Source organism: Vicugna pacos, chromosome 4, assembly GCF_048564905.1.
Source record: "Vicugna pacos chromosome 4, VicPac4, whole genome shotgun sequence".
NCBI lineage: Eukaryota > Metazoa > Chordata > Mammalia > Artiodactyla > Camelidae > Vicugna > Vicugna pacos.
The window spans coordinates 15,334,002-15,357,646 of record NC_132990.1 but is presented as its reverse complement, the minus strand read 5'-3'; the positions used below and the strand labels follow the sequence as shown (position 1 = coordinate 15,357,646).

General features: G+C 37.9%; 1 protein-coding gene across 1 annotated transcript in view; it reads left to right on the top strand.

Moving 5' to 3' along the window:
- The first annotated feature begins 1,862 nt into the window (after positions 1-1,862).
- The window catches only part of LOC116280226 (uncharacterized), a 142,933-nt gene continuing 121,150 nt past the window's right edge, over positions 1,863-23,645 (top strand). Inside the window, exon 1 of the mRNA XM_072960643.1 lies at positions 1,863-2,171. Within this exon, the coding sequence (XP_072816744.1) occupies positions 1,863-2,171 (309 nt within the window). The remainder of the gene's footprint in view (positions 2,172-23,645) is intronic.

Here is a 23,645-nt window from a genome sequence, read left to right as displayed (position 1 = left end):
CTTTCCGTCTAATCTCCTGTATCTACTCCCATTGCTGGTGGTGAATTCAAGGTCTTGTACTGCTTGGCCAGGGTCCTTACAAGGTGGTCCATTTATCTTCCAGGATATCCACTTGATTCTCAAGAAATTCATGCATCCTTGCTGGGCAGTCCGTCTTTGCCATCACAGACTGCTCCAGCCAGACTCCTACCTTTAGAATTCTCCAGATAAGAGGCAGATCCAGGTTTATGACTGTGTGCATGAAATTTCAATAGACACATATCAGACTCTCCTGAGAATTAATTTATTGCCCTTCACTCAGGTGAGCGCATTGGTTTAGTTCTACAAGGGTCTGCAGCTCAGCAAACATTCACACAAGGCTATCACTCACTCTATGGATACTTTTTTGGACCCTTCTCTATTTATTTTTGAGGGGGAGGCTCTTTCTGTCCTCCCCAAATAAAGGAGGGGGGAAATCCATTGCACTTTTCACCTCAGAAAAATCTATCAATTCTCTTCTATCACCTTTTGGAATTTCTAATTTTCCCTTATTAAGGTGATTAGGTAGTGATAGGGATTAATAATCACTGGGGTAGTTCTATGATTCTTATCAGGGATAGAATGAGCATTCTTCTTAGTATTATCATCTATTGAATTGCAGAAGATAACAGGAAAAGATTGATTTAAAGTCATGTAACACATAGAAATCAGTTCCTCAATGCCAATATTCTTCATAATGTTTTTCTTTTGTTGGTATTAAATAATTTCCAAAATAATTTCTATTGTCTGAAAATCTTTTGTTGCTAGAGTTAATATGATGTGAATACCTACCTGATTTATATGCTATTTTCTTGTGCTCTGTTCCCAGGAGTGGCTCACCTGTGTAAAAGGGCATTAACAACTTCCCAGCTCTTGCAAGTTTATGGCTAAAGCCCAGAGTAAATGACTGCTAAGTGTTTAGAAGTGAGTTTATTAAACTTCTGAGTAATACCACAGTGCATACGCAGAGGAGTTAAAACAGGAAGCACTTAGTAGATTTTATATTTAATTTCATTAAATGAAGTGGCCTAATTAGACAATTCTAGCTAATCATTTTAAATTTTAGCTACCTAGAGCTGTAGCCTCTTACCAATTCTGTGATCTGGCTGGGCTGGTTTCCCATGCATTTATTGTTTCTCTCGCTTATTACCTGGTCTTTTTTGGGGGGAAGAGGGGGAGAGGAAATTAGGTTTATTTAGAGGAGGTACTGGGGGTTGAACCCAGGACTGTCATGCATGCTAAGGATGCGCTCTACCACTTAAGCTACACCCTCCCCTCTCTTCTGTTTTCCCGTGGTGGTGTTTGCTTAGTCTCAAGTCTCCAATAGTCTCCTTTCCTGCTGGGTTCTCCAGCTGTAAGGCACTCCCTTACTGCCTCTCCCCCCCCGCCCCCCATCCCCAGCTGTCTCTATGGGTCACATCAAACTGATGATTTTAACAGATTTGATTAGTATTTAGCTGGGGCCAGGGACCCTGGTTAACTTCTAGAATGTGTTTATAAGGCAAAGATACATTTTGTTCCTAATTATCCTTTCACTAAGCGTAAGAATTAAAAGGGTATAGAAGTTTGAGATTTTTAAACAGCCTTTATGTTGCAGGCGCTCAAGGCCTGACCGGTTCACGGAGTTGGGCAGACCGACGAAGGCCGCTGGTGGAGCCACAAGTGTCGCTAACATGCCCTGGTTGCGGAGCTCGAGCGCACGGGCTTCAAGGGTGGCAGGGGAAAGTCCCGGCCGCCCTATATGCCAAGGCAAGCCAAGCCGCCAGCTAGCCCACTATGACCTATGGGCTAAACACTGCGGTTGCGCAGCGCAAGCCATTACGTAACAACCAGGGGTCCTGCGCATGCGGGATTATACTGCTGAGTCATCCGGCGCCCGACCTCCGGCGAGGGGTCCTGCTGTCTCCGTTTCGCTACAGCCTCCATCCCAGAAAAGGGCCGAAGCCAGTCAAATACGTAAAACGAGAAGGAACCCGAAGCCCACAGCTCTGTTTCTCATGAGTCGGGGGCGAACACCGTCTTGCCTTCACTCAGGCTGGCCTGTCTACTGGGGAACAAGCAGAAACACCTGTGAGGCAGGAACCCCTGAAGTGGATAACGCAAGACGCTGCTTTTGTGAAGGCACCTATTTTCAAGCGTTCCAGGTCCCGGAGGTATGTTGTCATTTTTGAAACATTCGCAACACATGTCGGTAAGAAAGAGACCCTTTGTTAGTTTTATTTAAGGAGGGAAATTGAGATGCAGCTAGGAGAAGCAGGAAGCACCCAGTCCGCAAGCTACCAGGGAGAATTTCTGTTACATGGCAGCTTGTGAACGTGTTTGCTTGAGGAAAGAGGCAGTACTGCTCAAAGCAAGGCAGGATGTGAATGATTTTTTAAGAAACAAGTGTTGGCCCAGATTTTGACTGGAGATGGTGCCCCATGAACCTTGGTATTCAGTAAAAGTATTCTGCAGTCAAATGCGCTACCACTGAGCTATACCCCCACTGGTAAAAGTATTCTGAATGAGTGGGGAGGGCTCTGGCCCAAAGCTTGATACAGTCAGCCGTAAGTACAGGTTGCTGACTTTCTTGCTGGCTATCTTGTAACATTCCTAGCTTGACATACAAGGAGGAAAATAATGTACCCAGTGGTAGAAAAGCTTTTCCATCCTCTTGACTGCAATATCACCGAGAACCGATTTCAGGAAAACCCGGGGTTCCATTATTCCTGGAAAACCAGTTCATCCCTGATCATAACCTATCTGAGATTCAGGAGGCCTTCAGAGCTCTGTGAGTTCCTAGCAAAATCCGGCACATTTTACCTCTGCTCCGTAGCCTCCTCGCCTCTCGCCAGGTGTATTAGTTGATGTCCTCCTGGAAGCAGATGCCAAGACAGAGTTCCAGGTGTAAGAGGTTTATTCTGGTAAATGCCCATGAAAGGTAAAAGGGAAGGAGGCAGGCGAGGAATGCCTCAGACAACTGTGAAAAAAAGAAGAGGAAGGAGAATTGGTATGAAGAGTCAGACTGTAGGATGGCCTTAAGACGGTGTGTGTGTGTTCGTTCTCTGTAGAGCAGGCTTAAGATGGTTTTTTGTTTATTTTTTGTTGGGGGGAGATAATTAGGTTTATTTGTATATATGTTTGTAATGGAGGTACGGGGCATTGAATCCAGGACCTCGTGCACGCTAAGTTCGCACTCTACCATTGGGCTACACCCTCCCCCACTCAAGATGATCTTGATGAGGCCCACGTGGAGGCCCAGAGAGAGAGGAGTCCTGCATTTAGCGGGAACGGCTTGTCTCTAGGACTGCCCCCTTGCTGGTTCTTGGCTGGGAGTAGCCCAAGAAGAGCCTGGCCTTGGAAACAATGCAATTAGTCACTCATGTGAGGCAGCTGGCTACTCTGAGCTAACTTAGGTTTTCCTGAGAAGAAAAGTCTGAGCAGTGCACCCCATGCTGCTAATCCACAACACCACTCACCACTTCCCCAGCGGTAAGAGAAGTCTGCGAAAGAGCCCTTCTACCAGACTTAATCCTGTTATGCTTTGTATTCCTATTTACCTCATGCAGTCAAAGGCTCAGGACATCTATTTTTTTTTAACTGAGGTATAGTACAATTGAAGTACAATATTATATAAGTTTCAGGTGCACAACATAGTGATTCACAATTTTTAAAGGTTACATTCAATTTATAGTTATTATAAAATATTGGCTATATTCCCTATGTTGTACAATATCTTCTTTGTAGCTTGTTTATTTTATACATAGTAGTTTGTACCTCTTAATCCCCTGCCCCTGTTGTGTCCCTTCCCCCTTTCCTCTCCCTGCTGGTAACCACTAGTTCTCCATCTATGAGTGTTTCTTTTTTGTTATATTCACTAGTTTTATTTTTTAGATTCCCCATATAAGTGATATCATACACTATTTGTCTTTCTGTGGCTGAGTGATTTCACCAAGCATAATACCCTCCAAGTCCATCTGTATTGTTGCAAATGGCAAATTTCTTTTTTTGTGGCTGAGTAGTATTACATTTTGTGTGTGTACATGTATACTGTATCTTCTGTTGTCCAAACGTAACACACGGCATTCTGTCTCCTCATGAGACTCTGTCTTGCACCACTCCCTGTCCACCCAGACCCTTCCACCTGCTCTCTTGACTTCTCGGAGTGTTGTGAGCAAAACCGCCCACATCTTCAACTCTCCTAAAAATATTCTCTTCCTCTTGTTCCAGCTGAACTTGGTTCACCCCAGAGACCACTTCCTTCTTGAGTGGTGGTTATTTTTCATCTCCTATAAATACATTCTGGGTATGAGGAGAGTGGAGTGGACTTGCTGCTTACTTGTTACTACTTTTCTAAATACGTTTTCTCAATATAGCATCTCCTTTCAAGGACCCATCAGACTTTATACTTCCTACTCATCTTCCTTTTTAGCATCGTCTCTCAACCTCTTGGTCACTCTCCTTATTCATAGAGGATTTAGCGCTATCCTCCTCTTCTGCTGCTACTTCTGTTAATACTTTTGGGCACTGTATCACCCAGGTGTCCGATCTATCCAGTACTTGGATCAGCTGGATCAATTGCTGTGTTGTTGGTTAAAGCCAGCCTCTCTACTTAGCACTGGGTCCTTCCCACATCTATACATGGAAATTACCCTTACAAGTATCTCTTCTTTTCCACATTCAAAATGTGCCCATTACCATTGGGTTATTCCTATCAGCTGGTATATTTCTCATCTTAATGGCATAAGAAATAATATTAAAATAAATACTTTTCATTCTGAAAGCTCCTGTCTTGACTTAGACTTCCTCTAGTTATTGCTCCACTTCTCTGCTCCACTTTAAAACAAAATGCTGCATTTACATCTTTATGTCGTCACTTCTCTGGGTCTTTGTAGCCATTTCAATCAGGCTTTCAGCCCCTCTGCTTCATTAATTACTAATACTGATTTTCCCAAGGTTGCCAAGGATCTCCATGTTTCTGGTACAATGATGACTTCTGTCTCCTTGCTGAAACAGATAGTTCTTGCTGAGCTTCTTTGAAAAATTTGATGTGATTTACTATCCCCTTATCTTTGCAATATTTCCATAACTTCAGTTATGAATCACCATACTCATTGGCTCTCCTGCTCAGTCACATTAGCTGGTTCTCCTTCATTCTCTCCTCTACCCCCAGCTTTATTGAGATATAATGGACAAATAACATTGTGTAAGTTTAAGATGTACAATGTGATGATATATGTATATATTGCAAAATGGTTACTGCAGTAAGGTTAATTAATGTATCACCTCACAGTTACTATTTTTTTGTGTGTGTGTGTGGTTAGTATAAGATCTACTTTCTTAGTAAATGTCAAGTATATAATACAGCATTGTTAACTATAGTCACAATGCTGTATATTAGACTCCAAAAACTTACTCATCTTATAAATGAAGGTTGTTATTTTTTGACCAGCTTCTCCCTATGTCTTCCACCCCTAAGCCCCTGGCAATCACCAATCTGTTTCTATGAATTCAACTTTTTTAGATTCCACTTAGAAGTGAGATGCAGTATTTGTACTTTCTCTGACTGATCTCATTTAGCCTCAAGATTCATTCATATTATTGCAAATGAAAGGATTTTCCTCTTGTTCATAGCTGAATAATATTCCATTGTATATACAGTCAGCCCTCTATATCTGTGGGTTCCACATCCAAAAATTCAGCCAATACAGATCTAAATATTTTAAAAATATTCCAGAAAGTTCCAAAAAGCAAAACTTGAATTTGTCAGCAACTATTTACATAGCATTAACAGTGCATTTACAACTATCTACATAGCATTTACATTGTATTAGGTATTATATGTAATCTAGAAATGCTTTAAAGTATAAAGGAGGATGTGTGTAGGCTATATGCAAATAGTATGCTATTTTATATAAGGGACTTGAGCATTCTCAGATTTTAGTATTTGTAGGGGTCCTGGAACCAGTCCCCACCAGATAATGAAGGGCAACTGTATCCTTCGTTTTTTGACCTTTGAGTGTTAGCATGGCTTGGGGTTCAGTTCTTGGCCCTCATGTTTCTCTGTTGACACTGACCCTCCAGCTGATCTCATTTAGACTCTCCACTGACCACCGCACTCTTACATACAACTGCCTGATGGCAACTTCACCAAATGCATCTGAAAGTTACTATAGCCAAATAGCATCTTTGGAAGCATCTTATGCTTCCACCATAACATGTGTTCATGTGTACACACACACATACACCTCATGCATCCTTTCTTCATTTAGGAAACGGCACCTTATTCCTTCAGTTGCCCAGGCCAAGAGCCAAGGGGGATGTTTAATTCCTCTCTTTCCTTCACAGATCACGTTGTTATGCTTTGTCAGTAAATCCTGTTAAATCTAGCTTTGAATTACACCCTGAATCTGCCCTCTTCTAGTCATCACTGCTAGCATCCTCTTAATGGCCAGCATCATTTCTCTCCCAGACTATTGAAGTAATTTCCTCAGTGGTCTTCCCTTTCTCACTTTTCCCCTCAATACTGATTTTTCTCTACATCATAGTCAGTGATTTTGTAGAAATCAGATCACTTTGTGCCCCTATGGGGATCACCATAATCACTCCAGATAAGTATTTCAATTTAGTTGAAAGACAAAAATATTAAATTTAATAAAAACTTACATTGACCTCTTCATCGTTTCTTTCATTTTAAAAAATTTTTTAAACACGAGGAAAAGCAACATCTGTTGTTCTTAGAGTCTGACACTCTTCCCCATAGCAAGAAAAGTCTCTTCATAGGTAAGTAAGCAAGTGCCATTTTAAGTTGCCAGGGAAACAGGGCTCTCAAGCTAGAGAAGGAAAGTCTTAGGGTCACCCAGGTTTGGAGCAACGTCTTGGGTCACCACTTCTGCTCTGGGTCCAGAGTTTTCCATCCTTCTGGTTGTTCCCTTGGCCTCCCCATGTGTCACCTCTGGCTCCACGCCAGGGTTGAGGGAGGTTCCCAGAGTTAATCTCCAGCTGGGATGTGATGCCACTGGCTGCTTTCCATATGTCAGCCCATCTGCACAGGCTGTCTCTGAAGCCTTCAGATCTTCCCACTGCCACACCCACTCAACTTTCACTTTGCCTTTCAGACCCCTGGCAAGAAATGTGTCCTTCTCCAAGCCTAATATGATTCTCCCAAGCAGAGTTTGTTGCTGGATCGTTTGTGTCTCACTGTTCACTGTTTTCACCTCTTCATGGCATCTGCTTCACTACTTTGTCAATTCTTTTTATCCACTAGTGTCTCACTGTTCACGGTTTTCACCTCTTCATGGCATCTGCTTCACTACTTTGTCAATTCTTTTTATCCACTAGTTTTCTTCTATTGGACTATTAGCTCTTTATATCCTCTGAGTCTAACATGGTGCCTGGCACATAGTAGGATACAGTGTGTGTGTGAAGAATGATTAAGTAAACAATTTGGCATATAAAATGTTTACCTCTATTGTTGGAAGAATATAATCAGTCAGCAGGACACTGAATATTTTCCTAGAAAAAAGAACAAAAACAGTCCATTTAGGACCAGCACTAAGAATGCCAAAGGTTGCTCTCTCTTCATTCATGGAATCAGTTAGAAGGCTGCATAAGGAAAAAGTATCCATGATGTCTAATCAAATGGAATGTAACCAGGTCTACCCAATGAGAAAATCCAAAAGTTAGTCATATATACTTCAGTTATAAAGATACAACCATAACTTTTCCAGCCTTTGAAAACAAATGATACGATCTGTTTGGTAACTTCTAAAAGACACTTTCTTATATTCTATGGCTCCATTAATAACTTCTGTCTTGGTTTGGGGTAAAAATAAATGAAAAACTAAAACCCATATGTTCAAAACAACCTTTCATTTCAAAATCATTGCTAAACTATAGACTCATTTTCTATTTTTTTTTAAAACAGTGTCTGCTGTGTGTAGTAAATAGTGTTTTAATCTTTGCTGTAGAAGTGTGAGCAGTGTGCACACTAAGGGGTAAATCTGTAGGAATAGACTTTTAAATTCAATTCAGCACTTTTATCAAGAATGGAGAAGCTTAAAAATTAAGCCAGCAGGCATCCAAAGCCTGAGAGAACACTACTGGATGCATTCTTAATTAGAGCCAATAAAGTGTATTTTTAGGGAAAGCTTTCCCACAGAAAGCTCAATGGCAAAAACTCAGAAGACGCAAACAAATTAAATTCTCTATATTAACTGCTTGGCACATTGCTTCTCAAGGAGTTATTTAGCCCGAGATGATAGTTGACAAAATTTCACTTTCAAACTCCAAAGAACCCTAAGATAAGGTATCAACTACTTGCATATTTTCCCCAGATACAACACAATCCATACTAATTTCAGGTCTTCCTAGGACACTGGCAGAAAGAGAATGCTGGAGTATGTTGTGTGCATGGATGAAGCCTCAAGAATCTTGGAGTTTGTTTCCCCTACCAGTTTTTTTCTTCCATTTTTTTTTCAAACTCAGTAGCCATGTTTATGTTATAACTTTGAATATTTGTAGATACACGATATGACACCTGTGCAGATACACAGGTAGTGTTCATAGGAGGTGGAGCTTCTTGGAGGTGCTGAGTACTGTATTTCAAATATGGTATAAGTAGCATTTTTGGCCTTTTAAAAAGATATATTAGTGGCGTACACAAGTTGGTAAATAGTTATCAGGAGATTAAATCAATCTGAGCATTTTTCCCCCCTCAGCTGTGCACTGGAAATCTTTCAGCTCATAAAATGTAAATCTACCTAATGATTAAAATGTAAAATCTTAGACCACTGTGTGATAATTCAGAATATTTTAGAATTTTTTTTAGAATATTTTAGAGTATTTTGAGTGTAAAAGGTATTAAGTAGATTGAACTGATACCACTAGACTGTGAGTTTTGAAGGACATGTGCTTTATCTCATCCACCCATTGATTCATTCATTTATTCATCCTACAAGTGATTGAAAAAAAATCTTACTGAATCCTCAACACCTTGTGCAGGGTCTCGCACAGAATAGATACTCTCCTGTCTTGTTGAATATATGAATGAATGAATGAACAATTACTAGCCACTCATCAAGGCTTATTTCCCTCTAAAAAGGCTTCCTTTGTAAGGAAGTATATTAAGGAAATTATTTTAATATGCTTCTGCTCCTCACATGGTACTTTCCAGCTCAGTGACACTAAATAAATACTTGGGGAAAAACTCAAAATTATAACAAATATGGAATATTTGGAGAGGAGAAAGCTCAGCTTCAACAGCATGGAGGTCTTCAAATATTTAAAATTCTACTGCATGTGGGAGAAAGGTGAGATTTATTTTATATTGTTGGAAGGGTTTTGATGAGGACCAATGAGTGAAAAGCTCCAGGGAGATTTCAGTTTATGATCAAAGGATGTCCTAAACTGCTTTGGGATACCGGAGTTTCTGTTTACTGGAAGTACCTAACAGGAGGATAAACCTGTTGAACAAGCTGAGGAGAGCATTTCAGCCCCACGTGGGTGTTTCAAGTGGATGACTGGTAAGATCTCTTCTAACACTGGAATTCTCTGGCTGAATGAATGAAGAATAGTGTGATTTCCCAACTGAGACTCCACTTGGGTAAAAAGCACCAGATGCTTTAAAATTATGTCTTCCCTCAGACTTACTGGAAAACAATTTTCTATCTTCCTAAAGACCCAGGTAACTGTAAACCAGGGAGAAACAGTACTTGAAAAAGGCATAATCTTCCTTTATTTCTTCCAATAGTTTAAGAAAACATTTTAAGTCTGTCATGCTTTTAGCTAGCTCCATATGAAGTTCTAGTTGCTACTGTCCCAAGAAGTTTTTTGATTGTGTAGGGGCATGAGGAGTAGGGATGGTCTTAGGGTTTCCCTAAGAGTCCCTCTTAATTCTTTAAGGGGGAAAATTGGTAGAAATCAGTTCATGTTGGTCTTTCTGGTTCTGTAAATGTGTAGTCATAAGAGGCTAAGAGCTGGTGCTTTATTTCCTTGACGAAAGAGTTTTCCAGTTATGTCTCTTTAGGCTTGTGTATATTAAATGGGCAATAAAGAAAAATAATTAGCTTCTACGTGAATAGAGAACTTAATCTTTTCAGCGTATCAATCTAATTATGTTTTGAAGAACTTTTGCATGAGTTTGGGGTTAATTATTAACCAGCAGTGTAGGTCAACTCTTACTGTTTAAACTATTATTAGTTTACAAATGATTATAAGGAAAAAATGTTTTTTTCCTCTGAAAGGCAATGCTAAAGAGAAAATAACACTATTATTTATAAAATTCTGTTTAAGCTCAATTTCTACGTTAAATTGCCACTGAAGAATTTAAATTGACTGCATTTATGTTTATTGCACAGCATAAAGCATGTAAACAGAATAATACCATGTACTTCAAAGTAAGTACCTACTAATGTAGTAAGTACCTGAAGAAATGCCTCATTATTTTTTATGAACTCATAATGGTACATGGGGTATTTCATTATTTTATTGCTTAAATAATCAGTTATTCTTTTTCTCTTAAAATGGAGAAAAGGGACATTGATGCAATTTCAGTGGAGACCATTGAAAATTCTAGCCAAATTATTGATATAATGAACCCAATGAATAAAGTATTCTAAAATTAGAGAGAGCTAAGGGAGCCAAGAAAAAGCAAATAAAAAAGACTCTCCTGGAATGCATCCAAAAGGTGAGAAATTAAGAAAGTTCACACTTCTCAATGGGATAGGCAGGAAAAAGAACTGCGTGAAGTCCTATGGTTCTGAGTAACTGTTACATTACAGGTAGTTTCAATAAATAACTGAACACACTTGATAAAATTTTAGTAATCAAAAATGCATCTAAACAACAGGAAATTTATTGATAGAAATCTCGTGTCTCATTTTTCATTAGATTATACATTTATTAATTTTTTAAAAAGTCATATTTTTTGTCTTTATAATAATGAATTAAAGATACAGTGAAAAAAGTCCACAAGAGGTTTCTGTTTATAGCTAGGGCAAAGTAACTCATTGAGGATATGGCTGCCACTGAGAACAATGAATAATGCTGAATTAAAAAAAAATTTGTTTAAAAACGTAAGAGAGTTGTTAAAGCAAGCAAGTCAGTAGAAGCTAAGATTGGGGGAAAAGGGGAACTGCAGAGAGGTGAGCTGGACTTCTGCAGTGCCTTTATCCTGTGGACATTTCCTGATTGTGGGCGCAGGCCAAGAGGCTGTGAGAATGGATGGTTTTCCTAGACACGGGGGCTGTGTTGGAGAAAGTAACCGACAGAGCTTTGGGAGGTCTTAAGGGGCTGGAGAGACATAATTGGAGATTTTGGGGGCCAAGATGCCAATGAGAAGGGAGGTATGGAGAACAGAACATGATTTCCCTTTCAAGATATTCGTTGAACTCTGAAGCTGCAACAGACAGGAGGCCATAAAATCAAGCAAAGGTATCTGAAAAACAAGCCAGGGTATTCCATCAGCCTCAGGGTGCTGATGTGGATAGATTCAGGACCCAGCAGGTGCACCAGTCTCAAGTATGAAACCCTGGAGGCTTACACTTAGGAGCAGAGGTGAACTAGAGGTAAATGAAAATTTAACAGGTTGTTGCCCAGTTCTGATGCAGTTCAGGCTCAGAAGAAAGGGTGACCCTTTTCTGAAGGAAAATAAATGGAGACTATATATATATACACACTTTGCTGATAACACCTGACATTCAATAAAATATAACTAGACATACTAAGATACAAGGCCATAACTCAAAATGTAAGATTAAAAAGCCCCAAGTGATTCAGATATTAAAGTTAGCAGAATAAGGGCTTTAAAATAACTAACATGCCCCTAAAATAGGGAAATATAAGCAAAATACATGAGGCATGGAGGATCTCACTAAAGTATTGGAATATACAAAAAAGAATTAAATAAAAATTTTAGAACTGAGAAATACAGTAACTTAAAAAGTCAATAATAGATGGCTTAAACAAAACATTGTACACCAGCGAAGACAGGAATTGTGAAGGTAGAGCAATGGAAACCAAACTGAGGCTTGGGAAGAAAAAAGGAAGTGGAAAATACAGGGAAGAAGTATAAGAGATACGTTGTTCTAGTGAAAAAATTTACAGACATAAAATAGAAATCCCAAAAGGAGAAGATAAAAATAATGGGGCAGGAGAATGTTTAAAGAATCAAAGAACATAGCAAGGAAGGAGAAATACAGTCTAATTTCTCTCTCAAACTTAAGCTGCGGAGTTATGATTTGTATTCTTTTCTGTATATGTGTTACCCTTAAAAGTTTTTTAAAATCCAAATACATGTCTTATTATAGCAAAATTGGATATTTTATTCTATTGATGTGTATATCACCTATGATACTGAAATTCTTGCCATACTAGCATTTAATTGAAGAACTAAAAGAGAATGGCAGAGGTTCTTAGTTTTTTATTTTCTGCCTAAAAAATTGTTTTAATTTTTATAATATAAAAAGTATTTGGTAGAAAATGAAAAACTAAGATCCTATTATATATGTACATTTATATTTTTTCAAACAAAATAGAATCAAATTATACATAATACTGTGTAATTTATATATTTTGAGTTAAAATGTATAATGGATATCTAGTCATGTAATTACTTCATATTTATTAATAGATACATAATATTCCATAACTTACTTTTTAATAATTTGGGTTGAAAATATTTTTCCAAAAAATATTTCTTCTAATGAAAAAAATTGCTGTTCCTTCAAGGGACATGATCCATCTTACTAGATCTTTTTATTTCCTCATTAATGTAATTTGGGGGTAGTTTTTCCTTAATGGCAATAGCACACTTAGTTTTTCAATTCATTCAAGTGTATTTATGGTTTCCTTCTATAAACCAGGCAGTGTGCTAGGTAATAAGAATAAGAGTAAACAGAACAGACCTACTGGCTGCCCCCAGGGAATGTAGTGTCAAATAGGAGCACATTCATTGGACGTGATGCTCCAGTGATGTATTGCAAGATCTAGTGGAAGGGGAGGATGATGTCAGGAAAGTGTTCCCTGAAAACTCAGAGTATGAGCAAATCTTTCCAAGTGAATAGGGATGGGGAAAACTCTGTGTATGTGAGGAGAGATGAATAGTTTCACAAAGGCTATTTTACATAATCTCAAAGCCTTAGACAGTAAAACTGCAAAAGGAAGCTTTTTCCCTCTAGAAATTTAAGGTCCCAGTGTACATCTCTTGTGCTTCCATAGAAAGTTTATTGACTATAGAAAATGATAAATGGCTTATATGTAATATGGATATAAGCTTCATTCAGATGAACATACTCATTTTTTTCAAAGAATTTTGAAACATTCATGGATCAGAAGTCATAAGAACATGACATCCTAAATCAAAACTTTATTTAAAAAAAAACCCAACAAATAGTAAAGAAAAGGAATATAAAAGAAAAAAAATTGTTTAAAAGTCTGATTTAAGCCTGTTGTGAATATACAATTTCCAAATATCCCCTTATTTAAGTGCAAAATTTTTCTATGAGAAAAATGAAAGTGAGAATCAGTACTTACGAATAAAGGGTGGTGCTCTACATCCTATATACTTGGGCATTGTTTGGATGGTTGTGGCACCTGACTGGGATCACAGTGTGAGTGTACTGTCACCAGGCGAGACTGTACCAGCTCACTCAGATCTGGCAAAGAGCCACAGTAAAGCACAATACAGCCAAGATTCACAAGACCTAGGATAATGGTGTTACAGCACTAGTCACATACCTAGACAATCTCAAGCATGTTCTTGTGTGTCCCCCCCCCACCCTGAGGAAAAACTTGAGTAGTGAAATTCTTGCATCTGAAGTGCCTTCAATTAGAGATTGGAGAGACACTGGCATTGTTAAGCTGAAGGTTCAAACAAGCATGCATAATGCTGCTCCTGGAAGTGCTGAACAGTTCAATCAGACAGTGATCACAATACAGTAAATGCTTCATCAATTCCTATTTCTTGAAGTACAGGGAATGAGAAAGAGCAATATGGGGAGGAAGAGAGTGCAGAAATAGAATGAACTGCTAAGTAACAAGAGAATTTGTATATGAGACCTCGAAGATGGATTCTTTGAACATTTATTTATCTCCCAAAGCCAACAGGGCTTAAAGAAGTCAATGTGTGTTTGATGGTGTGTTTGGTACTTGCTATAAATTAGGTAGTGGAGATCTCTACAGTAAGTCAGTACTGCAATTGTTGTCACTAATTTTTTTTAAAGCTAACTAGCTTGGTTATGCTTTGTTTTAGTTTTCAGTCTATTATATGGTAAATTATATTAATGATATTTCACATGTTAAACCAACCTTTCACTCCTGGGATAAATCCCACTTGGTCGTGATATCTTGCCCTTTTTATATATTGCCAGATTTCATTTGCTAATATTTTATTGACTATTTTAAATCTATTTTCATGAGGGATATCGGTCTGTAGTTTTCTTGTAACTATGCTGTCAATGTAATACCAATCTCATAAACTAACTGGGAAGTGTTCTGTCCTCTTTTATTTTCCAGAAGAGTTTGTATGAAATTGATACTATTTCTTCTTCCTTTTTTATTGCGGAATAGGCGAATTTATTGGGCTCAGGCCAGGAGCCATGGGCCTTGAGGACCTCTGTGTCTTTGTCAGTTTTCTTCGTGTTTTTTTCAGTCTGTTTCTGTAGGCTCATGAGCTGTTTATTATTCCTGAGCTGTTAATTCTTCCAAATATTTTCCAGGTATCTCCATTATTGATTTCCATTATTGATAATTTAGTTCCATTGTAGTCAGAGAAACTATTTGTAAGATTGCAATTCTCTTAAATATGCTAAGATTTGTTTAGGACCAGAATATAGTCTATTTTGGTGAATGTTTCATGTGGACTTGAAAATAATGTATATTTTGCTGTTGTTGGTAGTGTTCTATAAATGTCAATTACATCAGATTAGTTATTATTATTATTATCTTGGCCTCCTTCCTGTTCACCTTCAGGGTGGCTGTAACTATCTGGGATTTCCAGCCAGTCTTCTGAGCTAGGATCCCTAGGTAGGCAGGCTGATGGGGGGAGGTGGGGAAGAAATGAAGCTGTAAGGAAATAAAGCCAGAGTGCCTAGTGGAGGGCTGCTGACAACTTGTCTTAGAGGATCCCAGGAATTTTGTAATCCAAATTTTCTCAGCAAACCTAAGCTCAAAAGACATAGCCAACCCCTATAAGGGTTCCCTCCTTCTCCTGGCATATTATTTCTTCTTTAAATAATTGACCTACTTTATTAGTGAAACCATTTGACTTGGAGTTTTTTGTGTTGCAGTTTTAAAGTATGCATTCAATTTCTTTAATATATACACATTTGGATTAACTATTTTTTTCTTGAGTGAACTTCAGTAGTTTATATCTTTCAAGGAATTTGCCCATTTCATCTAAATTGTTAAATTGATGCATCTAAGTATTTATTTGTAATATTTTCTTATCCTTTTAACATCTATAAGGGGTCTTTGTGATATCTCCCTTATTATTCCTAATATCAGTAACTTGTGTCTTTATTTCTGGCTAGAGGTCTGTCAATTTTATTAATTTTTTTTCAAAGCCAGCTTTTGGTTTTATTGATACAGTTTTCTCTTTCCAATCTCATTGATTTCTACTCTGTTATTTACTTTTGCCTACTTGCTCTGGGTTTAATTTGTTGCAGTTTTTTTAGTTTCTTAAGGAGAAATCTTAAATAATTGGTTTGAAATCTTTACTAATGGAAGTATTTAATGTTGCAAACTTCACTTGAAGCACTATTTTAACTGCATCCCACAGATTTTGATGTTTTATTTTACTTTTCATTCAATTAAAAGGATTATCTAATTTCCTTCGTAATTTTCTTTTTGTTAGGAGGTGGTTGTATAATTTTCAAATATTTGGGGGTTTTCCAGATGTCTTTCTGTTATTGATTCCTAGTTTAATTCCATTGTAGTCAGAGAAACTATTTGTAAGATTTCAGTTCTTTTAAATATGTTAAGGTTTGTTTTAGGACCCGAATATATTCTGTTTCGGTAACAGTTTCATGTGGACTTGAAAATAATGTATATTCTGCTATTGTGGACAGTATTCTATAAATGTCAGTTACAGCAGATTAGTTGGTAATGGTGTTCAGGTCTTCTATATCCTTACTGATTTTCTGTTGGCTTACTCTGTTGATTGTGGAGAAAGGAGTGCTGAAGTTAGCAAATAAAATGTGGATTTCTCTCTCTTCTGTCAGTTTTTTGCTTTATGTATTTTGAAGCTCTACTGATAGGTGCAGAGATATTTAGGACTGTTATGTCTTCTTGGAGAATTGACCCTTTTATCATTTGTAATGTACCTCTTTATCCCTGGGAATGTTTCTCGTTCAAGAGAATGTTGATTGTTTTTGTGACTGCAGTAGTTTTTAGCAGGTTATCAACCTGTTAATTTTTTCAAGTCACAGGTTTTCTTTCACTTTCTATGGGTGGTGTTACCAGTCTCAGTTCTTTGCTGTGTTGCTTTGGGTCTGTCCTGCAGGTGTGCCTCTCAGGTGTTCTATGATTTGAGTTGTGGTTGAAATCTTAGCTCCATTTTAAAAAAATTTTTTTTAATTTATATATTTTTAATTGAAGTGTAGTTAGTTACAATGTGTCAATTTCTGGTGTACAGCACAATGTCTCAGTCATGAATATATATACATATAGTTGTTTTCATATTCTTTTTCATTAAAGGTTATTATAAGATATTGAATATAGTTCCCTATGCTATACAGAAGAAACCTTAAAAAAATCTATTTTTGTATATAGTGGCTAAGATTTGCAAATCTCAAACTCCCAAGTTTATCCCTTCCCACCCTCTTTCCCCCAGTAACCGTAAGGTGGTTTTCTATGTCTGTGAGTCTGTTTCTGTTTAGTAAATGAGTTCATTGGTGTCCTCTTTTTTTCTTTAGATTCCACATAAGAGTGATATCATATGGTATTTTTCTTTTTCTTTCTGGCTTACTTCACTTAGAATAATGATCTCTAGGTCCATCCATGTGGCTACAAATGGCATTATTTTGTCTTTTTTATGGCAGAGTAGTATTCCATTATATGAATATATCACAACTTCTTTATCCAGTCATCTGTCGATGGACATTTAGGTTGCTTCTGTGTCTTGGCTATTGTATATAGTGCTACTATGAAAACTGGGGTGCATGGATCTTTTTGAATTAGAGTTCCCTCTGGATATATGCCCAGGAGTGGTATTGTTGGATGATATGGTAAGTCTATTTTTTGTTTTTTGAGGAATCTCCGTACTGTTTTCCATAATGGCTGCACCAAACTACATTCCCACCAACAGTGTAGGAGGGTTCCCTTTTCTCCACACCCTCTCCAGCACTTATTGTTTGTTGCCTTTTTTAACGATGGCCATTCTGACTGGTGTGAGGTAACACCTCATTGTAATTTTGATTTGCATTTCTCTGATAATTAGCAATATTGTTAGCTCCATTCTTGAAGCCTTACCTCTACTGCTTGGGTCTTGATATACCCAAGAACCTTGATTTACCTTCAGAATAAATAATCCCCTACCTTACCTGTCTCCTCTCTCAAATTCCCCCCATATTGTCCAGCCTACCAAACCCTTTACCCCATTCCTCTGGCCAGAAATAGGATGTTTCTATTGAGGTTTTAGTTGCCTGAATTACTGCTCAGCAGCCATGTAGTTGACTTCTCTAAGTTCTGACTTTCCTCCACAATCTGCCATCTTTTATTTATTTTTCCCAGTCCTCAGGTAGCTATTTTCTATATTTTATTAACTAGTTTTACTTGTAATGAGAGGATACTATAAGCTGTAGTGGAATTTTTCCTACAATGCTGGAAGAGAGTCTCTACTCCCTTTTGAAAAGTATCTGAGGCAGGCTGAACATGCTTATTGTTCTGAGATCATCAAGAAAATGGTGAAGCCTTCTTGACTTGGGGAGGATCGAGAAAAATAATGGTCAGAGGGACTCTGGAAAGCTAGAGGGGCAACGGAATACAATTCAGGCAGAGCTTTGCCAGTCACTGCTTTTCCTTCCTCCCTCCTGCCACCTGATTTCTGCCTGTTAAACTATTTGGGGAAACTCTGAGTCCCATATGTTCACAAAGGATGTAAGTCTATTCTTCTAAAAAGTCTGTTGCCCAAATTTGAAATTGTTCATTCAATTGGTGTATTGCCCCTGTAGGACCGCTTTTTCTTTCTTAGAGTGGGAATTGATTTTTCTTCTCTTATTTTGTCATGTGAGAGTACTAAGTATATTACAACTGCAAAATTTTCACACATTATTTAAAAACCTGTTCACAATGTGAGAAGGTCTTGCATAGGCTTGTCTCTACCAATGTGTAAAAACCTCCAGCTGCCTCTGAAATTGTGAAGACAAGCTCTGTTCCTCATTAAGTGTACAGGTTAATGTCTGAGGAAAGCACACTCTTTCTACAGACATTTTCCAAAATTTGAAGTTTTCTGGATTTAAAGTGACATCACCCTAACCTCTGAGTTTATGCATGCAAATTATTAGATCTTTCCTACCCATAATTATAATAGTTGTTTGCAAAAAATACATCCAGGCACTTGAAATTAGCCAAGAACTAGTTGAAATTTTTGATTTATATTAATTAATGCTTTTTGAATAAGCAAATTAAATAGTTATGTTCAAAACATTTATTTACACAAATCCTGCATACATCAAAATTAGGATGACAATTTAAAGGCTGGTTTTGGAATTGAAACACTAACTGATCTATACTTTCAGATTTACCTTTGGCATGTTTGAGTCTGTGTTCTATTTGGTACCCCCTCCCCCCCTGCTTCCTTTGATTCTCAGCTTTCAAAAAGTAGGCTATTCAAACCTTTTTAAAATTTCTGTCAGTGAAATAAATAGAAATGTTCAAAAGGAAAATTCAAAAATAAGGTATGATGGCATTTCCCTAGTGTAGTTCATTAAATGGGCTTGTGCAAACATGGTACAGACTGGAATCCACAGAAAGAAGCATTAGAAGCTGCTTGGGTCTCCTGTCCTGTCAAAATAGTCTGGGCACAGCTGGCCACATCCTGGGAATAGGATCTAGAAGGGGACCCTGTCCCCCTTGCCGTACGTTTTTATGGAGCAAGTGTGAGAGCTGTCTTGCCACTGGAGATTAGATTGAGATAGACTGCCCAGGCGTTTGGACTTTAGTGCCAGCTGCTATGGGAATTATTTGAGGCCTTGGGGGAAGGTGAGGTCATATGCAATCTTTTCTTCTAGGGGAAAGGCAGCCCCAGGCCCTGCTGGGCTAATTATCAGGCAACCCAGAGAGAGCTCTCAAGGGCTTTATACATTCCTGCTTATCTGTCCATGTCTGTTTTTAGTAGACTTTTAATTTTTTGATAATTCTACATTTACAGAAAAGTTTCAAAGATAAGTTCTTTAGACTCAATGTTTGTGACACCCTAACGTTTATATGTGGAAACCTAATCCCCAATGTGATGGTATTTGGAGGCAGGGCCTCTGGGAGGGGATTAGGTGAATGGGGTTAGTGCCCATGTAAAAGAGCTCCCTCTCCCCTTCCACCGAGGGAGGACGCAGTGGACAAATGACCACCTAGGATTCAGAAAGCAGACCCTGGCACCGAATCTCCTGGCACCTTGATCTTAGACTTCCAGCCTCCAGAACTGTGAGAAATAAATGTCTGTTGTTGAGGACATGCAGTCTGTGATATTTTTGTTATGGCAGCCTGAACAGGCTGAGACTGTTGCGTAGAGAATTCCTATGCGTTCTTTGCTCAGTTTTCCCTAATAGTAACCTGACTATGGTACATTTGTCAAAACTAAGAAATTCATTACTATTGACAGAACTTCAGACTTTGTCATTTTCTCCACTAATATCTTGGTTCTGTTCCAGGATCCAGTCCAGGATACCATATTGCCTATATTTCATATCCCTTTTTTTAGATGGAAGGATAAATATTATGACTTCCTAGCACTGACCATTTTCTGATAATAATCCTCTGGATACAGTCATAAGTAAAATTGTACGTAAAATCAAACTGATTGGATAATTCAGTTAGGAATGCTGTGTTGATGCATTTCTTTAAAAGTTTATCCACTCCAGTGCCAGGTTTTGATCAGAACGATTGGAGGTCAGGCACTTAACTTTGTTCAATCCATCGTACTTATTAGCAAAGTGCCTTGGACACCAGAGACAAGCAGAGCACGTTACAAAGTTAATAAAGATGAGTGTAACTTGCTGAAGCTTACTCATCCTTACCCAGCCTATTGTTTCAGTATATCATCAGGACCACTGTTTTTAGAATTCCCATGGTGTCCTGCTGAATCTTTAGTTTCACAACAGTATAAATTCTTACAGAAAAGTGGAAAATATGCTTTCCGTGTTTAAAAAATGTTCTTTTAAAAGCAAAACCAATAAGTAAAATTGTCACTTGACCCATTATTCATATATACTATAGATTTTGCTGGACATTATCATTCACTAATTCTACTTCTTCCTCCTCCTGTTTTTATTTTTATTTTTTAAGAACTAATTTATTCAGTGAGATTTCGAGAAGTTCAATATTCAAGAAGGTTTACTTGGCCTGTCCACTTAAACGGATGAGGTTTGGTTACAGATTTCCACAGAATCAAGTTACAGATGTGAAGAGATGATAAATGAGCTAAGCTAGGATGATTGAAAGTAGTCCTGGAATTTCTCTTTCTGATAATTAGGTATGTATATTTATAAATGGTGCTACTGACACTGCCCAAACTCACACACACGTACACAGCCTCTCAAAATCAACTGATCTGTCAACACATTTTGAAGGAAGTGCCTATGTTAAGAGTAAAACAAAGCAAATAAATCCATTAGAAAATATGTTTGACCAAAAACAGACTGACAGACATAGAAAACAAACTATGATTACCAAAGGGAACAGGGCAGGGAGGGATAAATTAGGGGTTGGGGATTAACAGACACATGTTACTATATATAAAATAGATAAACAACAAGATCCTACTGTATAGCACAGGGAACTATATTCAATTTCTTGTAGTAACATGATAGAAAAGAACCTGAAAAGAAAATATATTCGCATATGTATATTATATATAACTGAATTGCTTTGCTCTACACCTGAAACTAACATTGTAAATACACTACATTTCAATAAAACTTTTTTTTTAAAAAAGGAAAAAAAATGCATTTGAATGGAGAAGCCACTAGCCCCAGACAGCTATTTAAATTTAAATGTATTCAAATGAAATAAAATTAGAAATTCACTTCCTCGGTTGCATTATCCACATTTCAGTTGCTCAAGATTCACGTGCGGCTGGTAGCCACTGTGTTGGACAGCAGGAACATTTCCATTATCACAGAACATTCTACTGGCCAGGGCTGCGTTTCAAGCAACTTGTGTGCCATTTGAGGATTAAACTTAAATAATTCTGGAATTAAATAGAGCTGGTTCAATGGGTTAAGTTTAAAAATTTTACTTTAATTCTGCTTAGGTTCAATCTGAGCAAGTAGCCCTAATGAATGTGAACACTTCTAACCAGTATTTTCAACTGGAGTTTTTCCATTTGCAAGGCAGATGGACAGATTTCCAGTATAAGGTCTCATAGTCCACCAATAAATTTCCAACTCTGTGCTCTAGTCTAGTCAAATAACATTGCCTTCTCAGGGTTTATTCTAGTTACGTGCTGGGTTTCAGTAACAGTTAACAGCGCTACATTGTGGTTCTGTTTCTAATTCACAGAGATTATTTTTTAAGCCCAGCTCTTTCTTTCATACTTTACTTTTCATATTTTACTACCATTGATATGTGTTTGGAAAGGTGTGGTAGTGTTACGGAAACGACAGGCCAGTCAAGAAACAAGCACCACTCGGAGGGTTGGAGTACTCAGATGTATTACACCGGCGGGCTCAGAGGGGCTTCTGCTCCGAAGCTCTGAGCACCTTCAAGATGTGCACGTGAGGTTTTATAGGGTAAAGTACAAGCTTGGGGTATTCGGCCAATAGGCATGGAACAGCTTTAGCAGCAGCATCATCACAAAAGTGGAGGCAGGGAGGCAGCAAACCAACATTCCAAAGCCAGATATGTATCTTTGAAAATCCAGTTGGCTAGCAAAAAAACATGAACAGCAAACCAACACTAATTAACCTAGATTTACAAGTTAGTCCAGCAGAACTCAGATCAGTATTCCAATACTTAGATTTGTGAGTTATCTTGTTAGCCCAGCCCAGCTTCTCCTTCACATTCCTAGACTTATGAGTTATCTTGTCAGACCAGCCCGGTTTTTCCTTCACAGTAGTGGGTACAAATATACATGAAAGCATCAATTTACTGTACCATTTGTGTAGAAAAGAATTAACATAGCATGCCTAAGATTATTATCTTTAGAAAGGCCTGCCTGTAGGGTCGCCTTTGATTGGGAACTTGGCTGTCATGGCATTCCATGACTACCAGTCAACATATAACTGATCAGTTTGGTCCATTGTGCTTAGATTGTCAGATACGATTTATAAATACTTGCGTTCCATCTGGAAGTCTGGAATTTTACTTTGTGCTAGGCAGAGAGCGCCTATGTGACAAACCCCCAGTAAAAAACTCTGGGCACAGAGGCTCTAATGGGCTTCCTTGGGCAGAAGCATGACAACACAAACTACATTTCTGCTCCTGGGGGAAGACTGTGCTGTACATTACTCCTCATGGGAGGGAGACAGCACCAGAAAGCCTGTATGTGGATTCCTGCATACTTTCCCCTTATGACCCAGTTGTTATCCTGACTTTGCTGTAGTAAATCTTAGCTTGGAGTACAGCTGTGCCTGAGTCCCATGAATCCTTCCAGTGAGTCTGCAAACATGGGATAGTCTTGGGACCTCCTGTCACACCATCTTTAACAGAATTTCTGTTTTTATTTTTTAGAGAAATGATAAGGCTTTTGTTGGGGGCTACCAAGAAGTCCCAGTGCTCAAACTGAAACACTGAAATTCCATCTCAACTGAAAATGTTGTTCTGAGGAGGCTAGAGAAAAGTAAATAATTTTTGAAATATGTATCAAGATACTTAGCCCATAGAAGGAATTTTTTTTCCAAAAAAATATTTTTATTGAAGTACAGTTTACAATGTTGTGTCAATATCTGGTGTACAGCACAATGCTTTAGTCATATAGGAGCGTACATATATTTGTTTTCATATTTTTCACCGTAAGTTACTACAAGGTATTGAATATAGTTCCCTGCACTACACAGTATAAACTTGTTGTTCATCTATTTTATATATATTAGTATCTGCAAATCTCGAACTCCCAATTTATCCTTTCCCACCCCCTTCTCCCTGGTAACCGTAAGTTTGTTTTCTATGTTTGTGAGTCTGTTCTACTTTGTAAATAAGTTCGTTTGTTTTTTTTTTTTTTAGATTCCACATATGAATGATACCAAATGGCATTTTTCTTTCTCTTTCTGGCTTACTTCACTTAGAATGAAGATCTGAGGTTTATGTATTTATTTATTTTAATGGTAATACTGGGAATTGAACCCAGGACCTTGTGCATGCTAAGCACACAGTCTACCACTGAGCTAGTCTCTTCCCCCTTAAAATATTTTCCTTTTTTATTATTATTTTAAATTTTTTGGGGGGAAGGGCAGGAGATAATTAGGTTTATGTATTTATTTTTTTGGTTTATGTAT